Source organism: Setaria viridis, chromosome 1 (genome assembly GCF_005286985.2).
Source record: "Setaria viridis chromosome 1, Setaria_viridis_v4.0, whole genome shotgun sequence".
In the NCBI taxonomy this organism is placed as follows: domain Eukaryota; kingdom Viridiplantae; phylum Streptophyta; class Magnoliopsida; order Poales; family Poaceae; genus Setaria; species Setaria viridis.
The window spans coordinates 31863593-31881949 of record NC_048263.2 but is presented as its reverse complement, the minus strand read 5'-3'; the positions used below and the strand labels follow the sequence as shown (position 1 = coordinate 31881949).

The window sequence follows — 18357 nt, the reverse complement described above, 5'->3', positions numbered from 1 at the left end:
CGGAAGCGTGGTGGCCTGCCTGATCACGTACACCAGCCGGGGCTCTGGGTGGAGCTCCACGGTCAGCACGTCGCCCATGGACGTCGACACGTAGAAGCGCCCGTGAAGCGAGAGCACGGATTGGAAGGTCACTTTGGCCGCGCCGCCAGCGAGCTCGCTCGCGTCGACGGGAGCCCAGCGCGTATCCCCGAGCCTGATTCAGGCGAACAACGGGACCTCGCGCAACAGAAGCACCACGGTGGCCGGGGATGCCGCCGCCGCCGCGGCGCTGCCGCCATCGATGACGCCGAAACCCCAAGAGAAGTACGCGCTGTCCAGCGCGTCGTTGGACGCGTTGGCCAAGACGGAGGAGATGTCAGGGAGGTCGGTGACCGCACGCGTGAGCGGGTTGAGGAGGCGGATGCCGGAGCTCGTCGTGTTCCGAAGGACGAGGAGGCCCTCGGCGTAGCCCAGCGGGCGGTGGCCCGAGAGCTCCGGGAGGGCGACGCCGACGATGGATGCGCCCGTGGCGACGTTCAGCAGATGATGGCAGCGTGTCTCCTCGAAGAAGTTGTGGTTGCGGAGCACGACCCAGTCGCGGGGGAGGAAGCGGCTGTGAAGCACGCGCGGGTCGTCCGTGGATTGCCGCCACGGCTTGCAGACGGCGCGGAAGTGGGTGTACTCGGTCAGGTCGAAGCGGAGGCGGCGGCCGCCGATCTCCGCCGCGAGGTCCGGTGGAAGCTTGGTCCAGTCCCCTCCTACGAAAGCGCACGCACGAATGTGAGCATGCCGTAGGTGCTGATTGCCGGAGGTGCGTGAACGGAATGGAAATGCTGGTAGTACCTCTCCGGAGTATCGCGGTCCGGTGGCTCGTGCATCAGGCGCAGAACGTCGCAGCCGGCGGGCCGTCGCTGTACGTTTGGCCGGCGGTAAGTAAACCCTTCCGCTAATGCTGATGCTTCTTATAATCCAGAGCCGTTCTTCTTGTACGCACTCCATTTTTGGGCTGAGAAACTTATCCCTCGTCGAACTTTGCATCTACAGAAATATATTTTGGCTTGTTACTGTCACGGTGATCTACGAAGAACCACAACGATACACGACAGGTCGACAGCTGCTGGTGGAGTTTCCAAAACAAACGATCTGTGTTGGTGCTAGACGTTCTTGGACAGATCAATTGGTCCTTTCCTTTTCTGAATTCTGAACAAGCACCACCGTTGTTTCTCGTCGTATCGTAAAGCCTAATGCCACAACCTGTGGGGCATATCGATCTCTTGCGACTTATTGCATATCGCTACATTTGTCAAGGTGCATGCAATGCTCACGTCGCAAGTAGTAGTAGTAGTTGGAGACTAGGAAATGCTCCAGTGATATGAGGCCCAGTTTACTTCACATGGCAATGCAAGTGGGTCTGAACTAAACAGATGTGCGGTCCAGCCCAAATAAGTGGACGGACACCGAGCGGACGGACGGGAACAAGGCAAGCAAACCGAGACACGACTAAGCGAGGAATAAAAAAGAGAGAGAGAGAAAACATGAGACACGAGTATTTGTCACGTTGCTGAGAACAAGCATATTCTCCTTTTCTTTTTCGAGAACGTGAGATCAGCTAGAAATATAATAGTCTGAAGTCTGAACATGCCAAAAGAGAGAACGACTACGAGAACATATCGACAGTCAAGGACGAGCTGGTAAGCTGGTTACGCTACGCTCCTCCTCCTACGTCTGAGATAGCCGTTGCAGAATTGCAGGACGGTCCACTGCTTACTTGGCTGTATCGGTTCACGTACCGACCGGACCACATATGCCCGCTCGGCACATCGCTGTCACGTACGCTAACCTATGCTATCCAGCCTATCCTCTTACCTGTCCGTCCTGAAAAGAGCAGGTTCATTACTTCATTTTATGAATCCTATTTCCATCTTTAGGAGGGCACTAAGGGGTGTTTGGTTTCATGGATTAAAAATTTAATCCCTATTACTTCGAATGTTTAGATACTAATTAGAAGAATTAAATATGAGTTAATTATAAAACCAATTGCACAGATGGAGGCTAATTCACGAGACGAATCTATTAAGTCTAATTAGTCCATGATTTGACAATGAGATGATATGTGCTAATCATGAATTAATTAGGTTTAATAGATTCGTCTCGCGAATTAGCCTCCATCTGTGCAATTGATTTTGTAATTAGTCTATATTTAATACTCTAGTATCTAAATATTCGATGTGATATGAATTAAATTTTAGTTCATAAAACCAAACACCCCTTAAATGAGATGTTTAAGTTGTCCATTATCGGAGGATAAGGTGCAGGCTTGCAGCGGAGCTCCAAAGCGAATGAAGAGTTTTGCACAAGTTTTTCAGTCCAGACGCGCACTACGCACTTCGCTAAACAGAACATACTGTGGCCTCAGCTGATTGCCGTCGTCCAATCCATGGCCGCAACTGCTCACACCGGATCTACATTCTTCAGCTTCCTTGTGGGCTGTGGCACGCCCTGCGGCGTACTAGGCTCTCTAGCGTATGGCGATAGAGGCAGGCATGTTTGGGAGTTGGGGAGCGGGTTGGTGGAGGCACGAGACAGATCTCGCCATCTCGGACAGGATTTGGAGTTTTGTACGGTGGGCGCGACGCGACAGATCCATCCGCCGGGCCCGACTCTCCGGCACGTCGAAGTGGCCGTCGCCTCGCCGGCCGGGGGGCGCGCCCACACAGCGCAGCGCAGCACAACGCACTGTGTCACGGGAGGGCCACCCTGAAAAGCGTGGCTTCTTTCCTGCTGCCGCTGTACCCCGCTCGCAGGGCGAACGAACCGGCCGACTTTTTTTGTTTTTTTAGAACTTTTTTTTTAAAGATTCTGTCAGAACCAATTTCAAAAATGCCTTAGCTTGGCACCATCCACGCTGGCACCAAGCTTACACGTCTCGACGCCAGCCATCCTGACGCCAAGGTCCATGCGCAGCTGCTGGTGCGGATGCCGACGTGGTGGGGGCTTGGCGCCATCCATGGATCTTGGCGCCTAGCTTGGCGCCGTAGGCCTTGGCGTCGAGCAATTTACCCATGCCTCCTGACATTTCGAACGAAACAAGTATAATTATTCCAAGGAGTATACAACAAACTACGCTCCAGTTCACCTGGTTATGACGTGGGCTTCTTATCCCAAAGACCTGAGTTCAAGCCCCTGTGTTGAATCTTACGTTCGAAATGCCAGGAGGCATGGGTAAATTGCTTGGCGCCAAGCCCCGCCACGTTGGCATCCGCGTCAGCAGCTGCGTATGGATCTTGGCGCCAGGATGGCTGGCGCCAAGACGTGTAAGCTTGGCGCCAGCATAGATGGCGCCAAGCTAAGGGTCCATTTTTAAAATTGGTTCCGTTAGGGACGTATTTGTGAGAATCTTTCAACAAAAGGTTTAAAAAAAAGTCGGACGAACCGGGGCGCACAACCTAACCCGGTAACCCCCATCCCATCCGGTGCCAGGCGTCGTCGTATTCCATCTGCTGATCTGACCTCCACCGGTGCATGTCCTTCCTCCTCCATCAATAACCCTGGCCTCCTGCAAAGTGCAAATTTTTTTGGTTTTTTCCCTATCCATTCGCGAAAAATGCCACTGTTTAGTTTAACACGAATAACTGTTAATGCGCAAGGGTGTGGGGTACGATCTCGTATGGAGCTGAAGTGATTCACACGCTGAACATTCCACTTTCAGTATCTCACGCTGGGTTTATGAGAAATTGAAAGCAATTTGTGTCGATGCTTTCCTTCATCTTGTACCTCAGCATGGTTATCCTTTTCCATTGCCCATAATTTCTCTCTTTTTTTTCCTCAACTCCACCAATCTTATCCCCTCCGGAGCACAGGAACCGATCCTACCTTCCACCACCTAAAGTTTCGATCCCACTAGGATAAGAGCAACTTCAAGAGTTTACCAATAAAATCTCCTTCAAAATTATCTTTTGGAAGCTCTACTAAAATTTTTTTCTCCCAAAATCATATCATCCCACAGCAGATCCACAATAATAAACTCCCCAATACTTAAAAACTGGCCACGCCAGCATGAGAACCCCTCTGTTGGGCCCATCCCTCCTCTCCCCTCCAAGCCACCTCTCTGCTTTCTTCCTCTCTCGTTCTCCTTTCTTCTTCCTCTAGCCAAACGAGCGAGCAGCGCTCCACCCGCCGGCCAAATCCGCCGCCCTTACTCTACCAATTCCAAATCGCCGTCGCCTACACCTGCCTCTACCAATTCCAAATCGCCGCCACCCACACCTGCCTCACCTGCCTGGCTACCTCCTCCACCTCTCCTTGCCCTACGCCATGGTCCTAGGCGCTAGGGATTGAAGCTCCAATAACCGCCATTGCCGCCGGCTGCCATCCGCACCTCACTGCCATCCGCACCTCACTGTCGAACCGCATCCTCTCGGTTCTCTCTTCTCCAACCAACTACACAAACCGAAAGAAGATGCAAGGAAGCGAAAGCGTCGAGGTTTAGGGGAGCATGCGAGGGTTACCTTTCCGACGTTGCTACCGGCGGCCGCGAGCTCATGTACGGGCTTCCAAAAAAGAGGCATATCAATTGATCCGTGCCCCTTTTTTTTTTAATTTTCCGAACAACCGAGCTCCAAAAGGAAAAAGGTCATCGGCTACGAAAAAATCCCGGTGGAGAAAAGAAAGCTACGCACTATCCGACCTTGGAATGACCTGATATAAAACATGATGTAACAGCAGTCTACTTACGTACAGAGACTTTTAGCGTGTGAAAATAGCGGTGCAGGTCGAGAGACGTTGCCCAAGAGATGTGAGAATCTTCTTCCCTTGCTTGGGAGGTGAAGAACATTCTTGCCTCAACTTGCAGTCATCAGAATAAAAATGTTCGCTAGAGTTGATCATAACGGGTGCCGAATTGACTAGTGAAGAGTATTCAGGAAGCCTTTGGCCTTCGCTGCCTTTTGTGCTCAACTAGCTTTTGTTCTTTGTTGATCTGGCAGGTCTTTTGACTGATTTTATCTGAAGATATTTTCGGCAGATTAGATGAGCGTGGGGGAAGTTCCTATTCCCTGTGATTTATGTGGTGGTAGTGCTGGATTTTTTCACTGGGCGTCATAGTGGTTCCTCAAGGACACACTGTTTTTGCCTTGCTAAAAACAGTCTTGATGGACAGTGGGATGTTTCAGCCATCGATTCAATTACACAGAGGGCAGTCAGACTACAAACTAATTGCTCCTAGAGTTGACAGTACTGAAACATCAACCTCAGCTCTCTCCACTGAACAAGTCAGGGAAATCTGATGAGCTTATCACGACAGGAGACGTTTCATGGCGTGGTTGGATTCTTGTTAAAGTTTAGCTCTTGTAATGTTCGGATGCTAATTAGAGGGACTAAACATGAGTTAATTATAAAACTAATTGCAGAAACACTGGGCTAATTCGCGAGACGAATCTATTAAGCCTAATTAGTTCATGATTTGGCACGTCTTGCGAATTAGCTTCTATATGCCAAATCATGAACTAATTAAGCTTAATAGATTCGTCTCGCGAACTATATGCCAAATCATGAACTAATTAGGCTTAATAGATTCGTCTCGCGAATTAGCTTCTATATGTGCAATTAGTTTTATAATTAACTTATATTTAATACTCTTAATTAGTATCAAACATCTGATGTGACAGGGGCTAAAGTTTAACCACTATTATCCAAATAAGACCTCAGTCTGATTGTAATTAGGCAGCAAACTCACCTTGTGTCGTCGATCCATGCACGCGTGGGTCCAAACCGCCAGTGTTCCGTTAAGCAGGGTTGCCTGTCAGTTCCTGATTTCAGCGTCCCGCTGATTAAGCGGACACGACAAGTGCGCAGAGAGCACCATTGGCTGCTAACGCCATTGCCGATTTCTACCTTGGTTTACCGCAATTGCCTATTTGTCGTGTTCCCCGGTTCATGGAGACCCCGGTCGGTTGATCGATCTGGCGTTGAAAACTCACCGGGCAGCGCCCGTGAGGCCGTGACCGGGAGCGCGCGCTGCCAGTGCTCCAGCCTCCAGGCATCCCTGATCCCACCCCACCAATTGCCGAAGCGAGCAAGGCTGCCTGCCCCCGGCCGGCCCCGCGAGTGAATGCACGTCGCAGGAGCTTGCCGCAGAGGACACAATTCCATTTCGCTGCCGATCCTTCAATTCGGTAACTGTTCCTTCCTGCCCCGCTATCACTCAATTCGCCGTGCAGGCGCAGGAAACCGCAGGGGCAGCTTAACGAAAAAGCGGCATGGCCACCCCCCTGTCGTGCGCGGTGCGGTCCCGCCGGCGGCCGCTCCCAAGAGCGGAGCCAAGCTACAGTGTTCACCAAGGACTTCCATCGCCATCGCTGGCGCGGCCTGGTACGCACGCCGTATGCCGACGACTACCGACGAGCGACGATGGGCGCGACGCGCGAGTCCACTGCCCCGGGCCTGGAGCCTGGAGGGGACATAAAAATCCAAGCGCCCTGGCCCGAGAATCCACGCCGCAGAGGGGAAGCCCGCAAGAAATTCTCGCCAATCCACAACGGCCGGCCAGGCACACTCTGCCCCGGCGGACGCAGCGCGCCCACGTGACCCACAGGCTAGCTGCTGGCCACCCCCCGTTGTCCGAGCCCAATCCGCCCCGTCGTCCCCCATCCCACCCTACGCTTGTTCCTGCGCCCAGCCTACGCGCCGTGCAACGGTACGTCGCCAGCGTGCCTCACGGGGAGAGTGGCCGAGGCCCGAGTGGTGTGGAGTGGCTAGTTCACTAGCCGTGTCGCGGCAGAGTGACCGAATCGGACTAGCGGAGCCGGCCGGACCGCCGGAGGCGTTGAAAAAGCGACCCGCCGAGGAGCGCAGCGAGACGGCGTTATCGTTATATAGGACTAGCACACGCTTTCCCCGCTTCGCCATCCTCACCACCCCCGTGCGCCGCCCTACCACTCGGCACTACCCACTGCACAGTAGCAGCAGTACAGAGCAGAGCCTAGGCGAGAGAGAGAGCGCGCGCAGGGGGGGAGGAGGAAGAGAGGGGAGGATGGCGGCTGTGGTGGCGGCGGTGGAGGCGGGGGTGGTGGCGGTGGCCAGCGGTCGGGGCTGCAGCTCCCGCCTGGTGCGGGGCCTCTATTGGCGCCTGCGCGCGGTGCTGCGGCGGCTGCGGTCGGAGCGGGCCAGGCACGCCCGCGCCCGCTTCAGCTTCCACTACGACGCGCTCAGCTACGCCCTCAACTTCGACGACGGCCGCGCCGCCGCCGCCGACCTCGTCCTCGTCGCCTCCAGCGACGCGCTGCTCCGGTGATCGATTCCGCTGGGAACTGGTGGGTCTCATGCCCCGTCCGGAAGTTAGGACGCGGCTGCTTCTCCTGCGGTTTTGCTTTTTGCTAGAGGATTGGGATTGTGTAATGGAAGATGGTAGGGTGGTGTGGCCTTGCGTTCTAAACTTCTAGGAGATGCTGCGCCTTTCGGTGATTTGAACTGCTCCCGCGATGCGGTGCGTTCTTCCTAGTACCTTCCAAGTTCAAAGGCCAAGATTTGCAGGAAGGAACACATGCGTTTTCGCGGTCTTGGTGATTCTTTGCTCGATCTCTTGCTTGTGCTTCTGAATTTTTCTTGCGGTTCATGCTACAACTGTTTAGATGATCCTGGTATGAAGGCTTCTTTCAGCCGAGCAATTGAACTGTTATTAGTGGAAGGTAGGAAAACATCTGCTAGGTGATATTCCCGCTGCCGGTCTGTCCCCAAAGTCCTAACCATAAACAATCAGTAGAAGTGTGTTTAGTGATGAAAAGAAAAAAATGCTTTGGACCATATAGAACCCACTCGAATGGAGTTGTAGTTTGTTTCGCTCCCAAAATAGAAAAGAACTTGCATTTGTCACTTGTGGGTGGGTTTGATACTATGGGCTAAACTTTAACAGTGTCATATTGAAGGTTCGGATCCTAATTAGAAGGACTAAATATGAGCTAATTATAAAATTAATTGCAGAACCCTGTGTTAATTCGCGAGATGAATCTATTAAACTTAATTAATCCATCATTAGCAAATGGTTACTATAGCATCACATTGTCAAATCATGAACTAATTAGGCTTAATAGATTCGTCTCGCGAATTAAACTCCATCTGTGCAATTAATTTTGTAATTAACATATATTTAATACTCCTAATTAGCATCCAATATGACAAGTGTTAAACTTTAGCAGGGGTATCAAAGCTAATCCCAAGTCCGGCTGAGCGGGTAATCCTGAAATGGGAGAGCGCCATTGCCACGCACATGCGCCCACCGCCCCCACGCGACAAAATGGCAATGCAGTCACGGAGATGGGAAGGAAGATCGGCAAAGCTGGTCTGAAAATGAGCTTTCCAGTTTTCACATGGAAGTGCAAGTTGACGACTGAGGAGCCAAAATTCCTTTTCTTTTTTGAAATAGATAAAAGCAGGAGCAGCCGGGGGCAAGAGGAGGGGAGTAACATGTGTTTGATTTTGGGATGAAGTGAAATAGATTAGGTTTATCACAAATGGATTGGTTTCAACCTATCTTATGTTTGGATTAGTGTTTGGTTGAAGGGGTTGACAGGGATGGGATGGATTCCATTTTAACACCGTTAGCAACAGGTTCACCTGTCAGTTGTGAGGCCCATCTGTCATCCTTTTTTTCTTTTTGATCTCACCTTCATCCTCCCAACACTCGCCTCTGCTCCTACACCGGCAGGCCGCTGCCCAGCGTCGCCCGATCCTCCACACTGCCGCCGCCCAGCAGCGGTTCCTCCGTCCATCGCCACACCAGCGTGCCCCCTGCTCAGCTGCCCATCCATGCCAGCACATCCCCTGCCCGGCTGCCCCTCCACGCCGGCGCTGCCACCGGCTCCTCCACGCCGCAGCGCCCCGTCTGCAGCTCCACTCCGCCGCCTGGCCGCGGCTCTTCCTCCGCCATCTCCGCTCGGCCCAGCACCCTCCGCGGGTCCCTGCTCCGCCGCCACTGCTCAGCCCAACGTCGGCGGCCTCCGCTGCGTTGATGAGCCTCCTAGCGCCAACGGGCCTCCATGCATCGGGGGCCTCCGTGTGTCCCACGGACGGACTTGAGACGGAGATGGACGGGATGGAAATGGGTCGAGTACATCCTGTCGTTTTGAGCGAACGCAATGAACCCGCATCTTCTTGGTATATTTCTGCTGGGTCTGATCCAACCCATATGCATTTTCGACTAAATAGGAGTTAATGGTGTCGAACCGGTTCCAACCTAGTTCCACGCCAAACAAACACACCCCGACACACCCTAGGAGTCTGCGGGAGTAGGACAGGACGCGCAGTTGTAGTTGTTGGTGCAGTGCAGAGAAAGTGGGGAGACCTGCTTTGTGCCGTCCCATCATCCCTCCATTCTTTTCCTCCGTAAACCGTAACCGTTGCTACTTTTGACGTAAAAAATTTCAGGCGAATATATCCTCGGCATCTACGCTTATGGGCAATATTGTGCCGTGCAGATTTGGATTTGAAATTTTGATAAACTGTGTTAAACACGATCACCATTATATTTCACCATCAGACCGATGTTTATCCCGTTTTAATAAGTGATAAGAAAAGACTCTGGCGCACTCGAGTGTGCAAGGCATCTGGTTCAGGCGTGGTCCAAATCCAATGGAACTCGCATCTCGCTGGCATCGTCCAAAGCGAAAAGCATTGGTGCGTGCTGGGTCCTCATGGACGGGATTAAAAACGGAGACAGCATCAAGAGTGCCAATGGATGTGCTTTCATTGGCGTCTCGAGCGCAATAATTTATTTACGTACTGGATTATCTGGAGGATAATGATTTATCACGCATGCACACGATATAGTATATTGCATTATTGTTCCGAGACTATTGAAGCGCATGAGCGTACGAGGAAAGTATGGTCCTGGGCCTTGGGCACAGCAAAAACACACGGGGAAATCAGTCGACGCAAATGGACCAAAAGCCAGAGAGGGAAGTCGTGGGCTGGCAATCAAATCTGTCTTCTGGTAAATGGTCCCGGGCTCGTTGATTGGTTAAAAATTGCTTGTTTTTAACCGTCTTTTGGAGCGAACAAATTTTTTTGACCTAGGGAAACTTTTAAAAGTGGGAAACTATTGCGATCGGACCCAAGGAAAAACTCATAATTCCAAGTTCATAGACGAGGAACCGATGAATGCATACGTGCAACAGTACGTGGCGGGCAAATCCACTTCTATAACAATATTAAAACAGGTTTTACTTCATAGCAAACATGTTATTTATTCATTAATTCATCGAGATTGAGCATTGGAGAACATGACATCAAGACACCGGAAACCCCATAAGATGAGCAAGTAATAATTCGTAAAGCGACCATGCATGCGTAAGCTTGTCTCAAAGCCCGCTAGCTCATGCATCCGACCAGGTGATAGGGTACTCGCCGACCTCCTCCCCGGTGATGCCCAGCGCGTCCCACACGGCCTTGGACGCGTCGACGATGTTGGGGCGGCACGGTGGCTGGTACGCGTGCGGCTTGTCGCAGCCGTGCAGGGTGTCGCACTCGTCCACGACCTTGGCGAGCACGGACCTGCCCTTGGCGTGGATCTGGATGTGCTTGTGGCAGCGCTTGCCCCTGTGGTACCACCCCGTGGACAGCGCCACCACGCGTTCCGTGTTCTTGTGGTACTTGCCGTCGCACTCCGACTTGTCCCCGCCGTCGCCGCCCTCGTCGAAGTCGTTGAGCGTCATGATGGCCTTGGTGTGCCTGGTGACCGGCGGCGAGCACCGGTACGTCGGGTAGAAGTGCCCGGCCTTGCAGCATTCCCCACACGTGTGGCCGGTCCTCGGCCCCTGCAGCGTGCCGCTCGGATGGCATTTCTCCAGGCGGTGGGCGGCGCTGCCGCCGCAGAGACTTGGGAAAGTGACGAGCAGGAGGCCTGCCAGAGCAAGCACGAGGAGGCTGGTCGTCGACATCTTGCGAGCACTGAGAAGAGTTGTTGCCTTGTTGGGTATGGTCATCTGGTGATCCATGTAGTATTTATAGTCACTCCCTCGTTGATTAAGCTTAGAATCATCGTGATCACCAATGCCCGGAGTCCTCAATCTGAGTTTCGATGGAGTTTAACTACCATTGATTATGAATTCTTACAGCCGTAATTTCAGTTAGATGATGTGAGCAGGCATGCAGCGTAAATTGGCAGAGAGCCAGCCGCCATTCCGTACCCGCCTCCGTGGCTCCGTCTGACTGTCACGGGCTCATCGTTCGCAGCTAGCTCAAAGAAGAAGGCGCGCTATGTGCCAAACATGAAGTCCGTTCCGTGTTGCGGCCTGGCGGTGTGAGCAGCGGGGAGCCGGGGATAGCCGCTTCGGATAGTCGTCTCGGGTGCACCGGCGGCCGAGAGTGACGATTCCCGAAGAAGGGCACAACCGGCAACACGCCACTCCCACGCCGCCACGCGGCCTGATAGAGTCACCTGATTTCTCCAACATTATTAATCTGTGCAATCCTTAGTTTCTTCGATCATGCTCGTTTCAAGTTTGTCGGCAAAAGTTTTGGGAGACCTGCCCTGACAATCTTGGGGACAAGGGGTTGTCACTTGTCAGGGTCCTCCGATCGTCCCTTTGTTAAGCAAGAACTTTCTCTCGTTAAGCTGGAATTATTTTGAGCGAACACAATACTAGTTAGCGTTTGAAAATAACTAGCATAAAAATGTCCAACGGTCAAGATTAATTGTATATTACAGAAACCTTCACATGTGGTATGGGTAAGATTAATTGTATACTACTGAAACCTTCACATGTGGTATGGGTGGTATACATGAGTAGTATATGTAATTTAAGGGTATCATGATAAACAAACACAAATGGCATCACTATAATTTTATCTTTGATACTAACATAAAATTTAAAAGACCATTAGACGGATCCATAGACCCGGGGTCCCCAACAGGACTACTTTCCTGCAACGCTTAGCCCAATAAAGGTCACAACAACAACGTGTACATGGGCTGGCCCAGCTACGCACAACCGGGCTGAGACCATGACCTAGCCGCCGTCCAGCTCCTCCGACCAGGATGCCGGGTCGGCACCCCGACTAGAGGGAGCCAGCCGGGGGTGGGACCACAGTCCAACCCTGACTGAGTGCTCCCGACCGAGCGCTCCCGTCTGAGTGCTCCTGACCGAGCGTTCCCGACTGAGTGCTCCCGACCTAATCCCCTGACTGGGGATTTGCCGTACCACTTGCACTGATCCCCCAACCAAGGACGCCCGCTCGGGATTCTCATGCTTTCACACACACAGTTAGCGCTCGTCTGAGCTCCTGCCACTCTCTTCCACTGAGACGAGAATAAGGTCAGGACTCAGGCACCCCCTCTTCTACTCCTCTTGTTTGTACCTCCATTGTAAACTTTGAGCAGCTAGGTTCAGGAATAAAGTCGACCGACTAACCCCGACTGGACGTAGGGCGCGTTGCTCGAACCAGTATACATCTTGTATCATTGCGTGTTATGCTATGTCCGATCTAACGCACGACAAAACTACAAATATTGACTTGTCGGTCAGATTTCGCACTGACACCATTCTATTTGAAATATTACTTTTTACAATGTAATAATTACTAAATTATCCATAATAATGAATAATTAGATCTTATATATACTATATACCACCAAGTAGTAGTATTGTGTACCGCAAAATAACTCATTATTTTCTAATGAAGCTGGAATAGATTCATGTAAAGTAGAACATTTTTTATTGAGCGCATCGAACTTTAAAAAAACAACTTGAAGATGTACTGAAATATAATGAAAAAACAAGTAGCAGATCGCTAGATCCTAACGAAGAAATAGGTATCACAAAGATTAGAAGAAAAATGAGAAGAAAATAGAAATGAAAAACCAAACCAATTCTACCTCAGTAACCTCACGTGTTGGCGTGCTTATATTCGTTAGTAGCATTGTCGCCTCTACACTAACCCTATTCTAGAAATTGATCAGGCCACTAGGGCTAGCTATGGAGGGAGAGGTGGGTGGGCAGTGCTAGCGAGCGCGCGCGCCGGTAAGCCCGCGAGCGCTCGGTTTCCGACAGCCACCTCCCTCCTTCCGCGCTTTCCTTTTTTGGAATATTTTGATTCCTACAACTTTTTATTTTTGGAATATATACACTTAACTTTGACACATAATTTTTTACCATCAAACACTATGAATAATTTTTTAACACAACATTCTTAACACACGTAACTTATGCATGTAATTTCTACGTACAGTTTTTAAAGGATGCACAACTTATATGTATAATTTTTTCATGATAATTTCTTACATAGAGAACTGATCTTCCATCCAACCTCTTTAGTCCCGGTTAACATTGCACCTGTGACTAAAGTGGCTTTAATCCCGAGTCAAAAATGTGCCACCAAAGACCACCGCGGGGGGAGGGGGAAGTTTTAGTCCTGGTTGTAGATACCAACCGCGGGCGAGGGCGAGCGGCTGGCGGGCGCGGGTGGTCGAGTGGCGGCGGGCGGCGTGGGCGCGGGCGGGCGGTGCCGACGTGGGTGGGTTTTTTTTTAAATTTTTTGGAAACATTTTAGTCCCAGTTGGTGTTACCAACCGGGAATAAAGGGGATATTTAGTCCCGAGTGGACTAAAGAACCTCCATTCGTTTTGAAATTTTTAGCCCGGATGGATTTTCAGGATTTTTGACCCCTACCAACCGGGACTAATGCCGAGTTTTCTACCAGCGTGTATAGCACAACTTTCATAATACACATGACTTGTACAAATATAATTTTGCCTCAAATTTACAAAAGTGTTGTTAGATAACTTATGCGCATAATTTGTACACGAACTATATATGGATACAAATGGTATGAAAAAAATGATTGAATGAAAAAAAGAAAAAGGAAAAAAAAACTGCAAACACTCGACGCGCGGGCCGCGGGCGCCGCTGCTCCCACGCGCGTGGACCCGCTGGCGTCGGTCGCCAGCAACGCTCGCGTACGAGCGCGTGCGTACTCAACATTGCGGAGGTGGGTGGTTGCTGACCTGACGAAGGTGAACAAACACCTCACGATTTGTCCCCGCATAGTCCTCTTCTCCACGAATCAACAATAACATGCACATGCGTGGCAATGGCAGCCTAGCTTAGATGTTCATTGTGCAATTCCCCCGTAATGTCATAATTTTATTATTATACTCTCTCCGTCCTAAAATACAAACATTTTGGTTTGTTCAAAGTTAAACTAGTTCAAATTTAACCAAGTTCATTGAGATAAGTATTAATATCTAATGTATCAAATAGATAAATTATGAAAATATATTTCATTATTGATCTAATTATGCTCATTTGACATCCTAAATATCCTTGTCCTTTTCTATAAAATTGGTCAAATAAAATTGTCAAACTTAAGTACAATTTGACTTACGGCAAATGCCTTTATATTTCAGAATGGAGTGAGTATATTACTATAAGTTGGTAGAAAAATTATAGTTATATAAAAAACATAAAAAGCTTAAAACATCGATTATAAAAACAGATTTGTGCACAACACACACTAGCTTGGAGTTAAGACATGAAATGGTTTATTGAGCGAGACACACACATTGAATGTCGTAAAGAGCATCAAGTCTAGTCACAGAGAGACATCTCATCACGCATCCGACCACGTGATCCCGTATTCGCCGACCTCGTCCCCGGTGATGCCCAGCGCATCCCACACGGCCTGTGACGCATCGACCACGTTGGGGCGGCACGGCGGCTGAAATGCGTGCTCGCTGTCGCAGCCATGGAGGGAGTCGCACTCGTCCACGACCTTGGCGAGCACGGACTTGCCCTTGGCGTTGATCCTTACGTTCTTGCCACATCGCTTGCCGCCGGCGTACCAGCCCGTGGACAGCGCCACGACGCGCTCCGTGTTCTTGTGGAACTTCTCGTCGCACTTCGACGGGTCGCCGCCGTCACCGCCCGCGTCGAAGTCGTTGAGCGTCATGATGGCCTTAGTGCTCCCGGAGACGACCGGCGGCGAGCACCGGTACGTCGGGTAGGACTTCCCGGCCTTGCAGCACTCGTCGCACGAGTGGCCCTTGTCCGGCCGCAGCGTGCCGCTCTGCTGGCACCCGTCGGCCAGCTCGCGTCGGTGGCCGTGATCGTCGCCGCTGCAGCGGCCTGCCATGGCGACCAGCAGGACGCCCGCCAATGCAAGCACGAGGCGGCTGGTGGCGATCGACATCTTGGGCTTAGCTTGTTGTGAATTGCGACCGGCGATCCCTGCTGCATTTTATTGGGAGCGCGTGTGCCGCCGGGAGGACGTAGCGTGCGTGCATGTAGTTCATATCTTTGGTTCCAGCTAGCGTTTCCAGCCTTGTCCTGGCGAGGTCGAAGAAAATCCCTGTAAGGGAAGTCAAACCGATGCGCCAAGGGCCGAGCCGCCATGGACGAGGCGGCGGCTAGCTGCGGAAATTGAGATGCGCCTACGTCTAGTACGCGATAGAATCATATATAGAACTCAAGATGACATATGACTGCTGAGTTGCTGACATTCAAGGGAACCACTTGGTCTTGGGCTGTGCCTTTGCGCATGACGCCTTGTCGACGTGGCAGAGATGTCAAAGGAAGCATTAGAAGATAAACAGTACACTGTACACAGAGGGACTGCGAGGTGGACTTCTTCGCCGGATGCGGGCCGACGGCGGGGAAGCACGCCGGTTGAAGTTGCAAGACGACACGAGAGCGTTCCAGTGGTCAATATTGACTAGGGCATCGTACGACGTGACTTCGAGATGATCGTTCATGTGTATGAAAGTTGAAGAAATCTGGCTTTTGAAATGTTATAGTCTGGGCGTTTTTCGTTCTTGTACAAAAGGAAAGGGAGCAGCCGTATTGTAAAATGGACAAGGAAATGATGCCATTATAATAGGACCGTCAATCTTTATATAGCACCTGAGTGTTTTAGGTGCTAGCACCTGCAAATTTTGTGGCCTTTGGATCCCTTACATGGCTCACATGTGCTACTGCCAGCTCACTAGCTGGCGTGAGGAAAATAAAAAAAAGGGAAACAAGTTTTTTTTTGAAATAAAAAAAGGGAAACAAGTGAGCTGGACTGATGAAATTGAAAAAAAAGGAAAACAAATTATCTGGAGATGCGGGGGATCGAACCCCGTGCCTCTCGCATGCAAAGCGAGCGCTCTACCATTTGAGCTACATCCCCTTTGTGCTTAGGGTGCTAACTTGTTTTTTATAATTAATCTATTAAGACCAATGTCATCCAGCCCACCAGGCACGGCCGCACGGGCCTGCCCGCGCCTCACATTGGGCTACGGGCCGCTGCGCGACTGATGGATATGCAGGCCTATCGATGGTTCGCCGCAGCCCACAAGCATGAGTGCATGACTACTCGACAAGGAAGGATCACACGAACGAGGGAACGACCAATGCTAGCTCTACTCCATTTTCGAACAGCAAAAGCCGCTCCAAGTGTCACGGCACCCATGCACAAGTAATCCACCATCACCGGCCAATGCAACGCGGGTTGTTACCTGATTGTTCCCTTATTTCCTAGCTAGGAGCTAGTGCAGTAGGTGCAATTTTTGTAATACAATCTCAGCAAACACCTCGGCAGACAAAGTCCGTCTGTTCTGTATTGCTGTCTCGTACTTTCCGTGTACTCCATAGAACGAGGAAGACAAATTGTCAAATTAAACCATTTCTAGGTTGCAGTTTTCCTGCTACAATAACGCTCCTACCAGCAAGAATAGTGACGACTTGTACACCTAAACTAGTGTTCAAATGATCAGATCCAACATGTGATCTTATGAAATCTCGTTTAACTATTCCTAAGTACTAGTAGATCATCTACTGCCAATCACGCTCCATGAATCAAGTGATAGGTGACGCCAACACTCCAGACCATGAACATATAAGGCAACCCAAATGTACAAATTAAAACACCAAGCAACTACAGCAACTCTGTCTCTGCCCCCCTGCTCCTAGCACATGGGGGTAGTCGTCTGTCTTGATCTGCCGCTGCCGAGCTCCAAGATCTTCGGTCGGAGAAATTAAAGCATACTAGATATGATCTGATAGGATAAGTGGCTGCCAATGCAAGATTGGCCGTTGGGCATGCCAGAAGATACACCCCGTTCGCATCTGCACGCTCTAGCTCCTATAGCGCCGGACATCACAACGACCCGAACCTAACGACATACGGATAGGGCCATATGGTTCCCAGAACTCGCACAGCGAAAACGAAAAGCCACCCGAGCCTGCAGGAACTGCCGGTCCCGACCCGACCCCCAACATATATACAAGCATACAGCCACCTCACCAACACCGAACGATCCCGACCCTCCAACGACCGCCGCGGCGTGCACCGCACGTGGACGAGGCGCGAGCAATGGCCGGCCCGGGCCACGCAGCCACGCACAAAGGCAGCAGCAGCGGCAGTAGTTTACTCTCGAGCCGAATCAGCAGTGACACGGAACGGCAGGCCAGCGAGCGTAAGCCGGGCAGGACGGGACCGAAGGCCACCACGCCCTGTCGGCGACGACGCACGGAGGCCGCCTGCCTTTTCCCCGTCGGATCGCTGTTACGCTACGAGCCTTTTCTCATGTGCTTTCGACTGGAGCGCACGAATGAACCAAACCCAAAAAGCTAATAAGCCCGTGTTAATCTAGCGCGCATTGCATTACCCATCCTTATCTGGCGGGGGTGGTGAGGGGTGGAGCCCCCGCGCGCGCAAGCGCAGAGGCACGATCGATCGCACGAGCCCACGCATGAAAATGGCGATTTCCCCGAGTAATCTGCGATCGCATCGCCTGCTTTCCGCCGTGCCTTTTGATTTGGGAGCGACTTTACAACAGGCACGGCCGCCTTTTGCCGTCAGACTGCAACCGGTTTTCTCAGTGGGGGTCAACGTCAAAAGGCTGTTCTCTCGTTGTGAGATCTGCGCAAACATTTGGATATATCGGGGGGGCAGTAGGGGGCGACCACTAGGGGGCCGATGCATCGGCTTTGCTTTCTATGGTCTCGGTTGCACCTCCTGATTAAGGAAAGAACAGTGGGGCGAGGTTGGGATGGCCAGGCCAGTGCTTGCTCCTAGGGGATCCCCATGGGACAAAGTGCTTCGTAGGTTGCTCCTACTGGTCGATCGGTCGCTGCTTGATAAGCTGGCGACTTTATCTTGATAGTGCCAATCTTTGGCTCAACTTATAAGCAACAGCCACTGAACGTAACGATCGCCGGTTAAATATATGGCGGGCAAAATGATTGCATGGGACCTTGACTGAACCTGAACCATCTAATTCTGAATGAAGCCTTTTATGGAACCGACGATGCAAACGGTGGGAGTTCAAGACTTTGGTTCATCTTTACCCAAATAATGCTGAAGTATCTTCATTACCAGTTCAACAACGGCAGGTCCAAGTATTAT

The 18357-nt window shown here is 51.2% G+C and overlaps 3 protein-coding genes and 1 non-coding gene across 5 annotated transcripts; 1 reads left to right on the top strand and 3 right to left on the bottom strand.

Moving 5' to 3' along the window:
* Positions 1–6480: 6480 nt before the first annotated feature.
* On the top strand, positions 6481–8608 carry LOC117865275 (uncharacterized). 2 transcript variants are annotated; one of them, XM_072294218.1, is made up of 2 exons: positions 6481–7289; positions 8169–8608. In XM_072294218.1, the coding sequence occupies exon 1, from the start codon at positions 7010–7012 to the stop codon at positions 7268–7270; it is 261 nt and encodes an 86-aa protein (XP_072150319.1). In that variant the 5' UTR covers positions 6481–7009; the 3' UTR covers positions 7271–7289; positions 8169–8608. The 2 variants fall into 2 exon arrangements, with proteins under 2 accessions (XP_072150319.1, XP_034605357.1); XM_034749466.2 differs by having other exon boundaries at positions 6482–7289; positions 8172–8608.
* Positions 8609–9394: 786 nt separating this feature from the next.
* Positions 9395–11682, bottom strand: LOC140222978 (putative ripening-related protein 2). The gene has a single exon (XM_072294217.1). The coding sequence runs from the start codon at positions 10965–10967 to the stop codon at positions 10347–10349; it is 621 nt and encodes a 206-aa protein (XP_072150318.1). The 5' UTR covers positions 10968–11682; the 3' UTR covers positions 9395–10346.
* Positions 11683–14311: 2629 nt separating this feature from the next.
* On the bottom strand, positions 14312–15462 carry LOC117855869 (putative ripening-related protein 2). The gene has a single exon (XM_034738270.2). The coding sequence runs from the start codon at positions 15157–15159 to the stop codon at positions 14581–14583; it is 579 nt and encodes a 192-aa protein (XP_034594161.2). The 5' UTR covers positions 15160–15462; the 3' UTR covers positions 14312–14580.
* Positions 15463–16064: 602 nt separating this feature from the next.
* Positions 16065–16137, bottom strand: TRNAA-UGC (transfer RNA alanine (anticodon UGC)). The gene has a single exon. It is a non-coding gene; the product is annotated as a tRNA-Ala (tRNA).
* Between the last annotated feature and the right edge of the window lie 2220 nt (positions 16138–18357).

Excerpts from the sequence above, each read along its gene's own strand:
- LOC117865275 (XM_072294218.1), top strand. The coding sequence starts at position 7,010 with ATGGCGGCTGTGGTGGCGGCGGTGGAGGCGGGGGTGGTGGCGGTGGCC.
- LOC117855869 (XM_034738270.2), bottom strand. The coding sequence starts at position 15,159 with ATGTCGATCGCCACCAGCCGCCTCGTGCTTGCATTGGCGGGCGTCCTG.
- LOC140222978 (XM_072294217.1), bottom strand. The coding sequence starts at position 10,967 with ATGGATCACCAGATGACCATACCCAACAAGGCAACAACTCTTCTCAGT.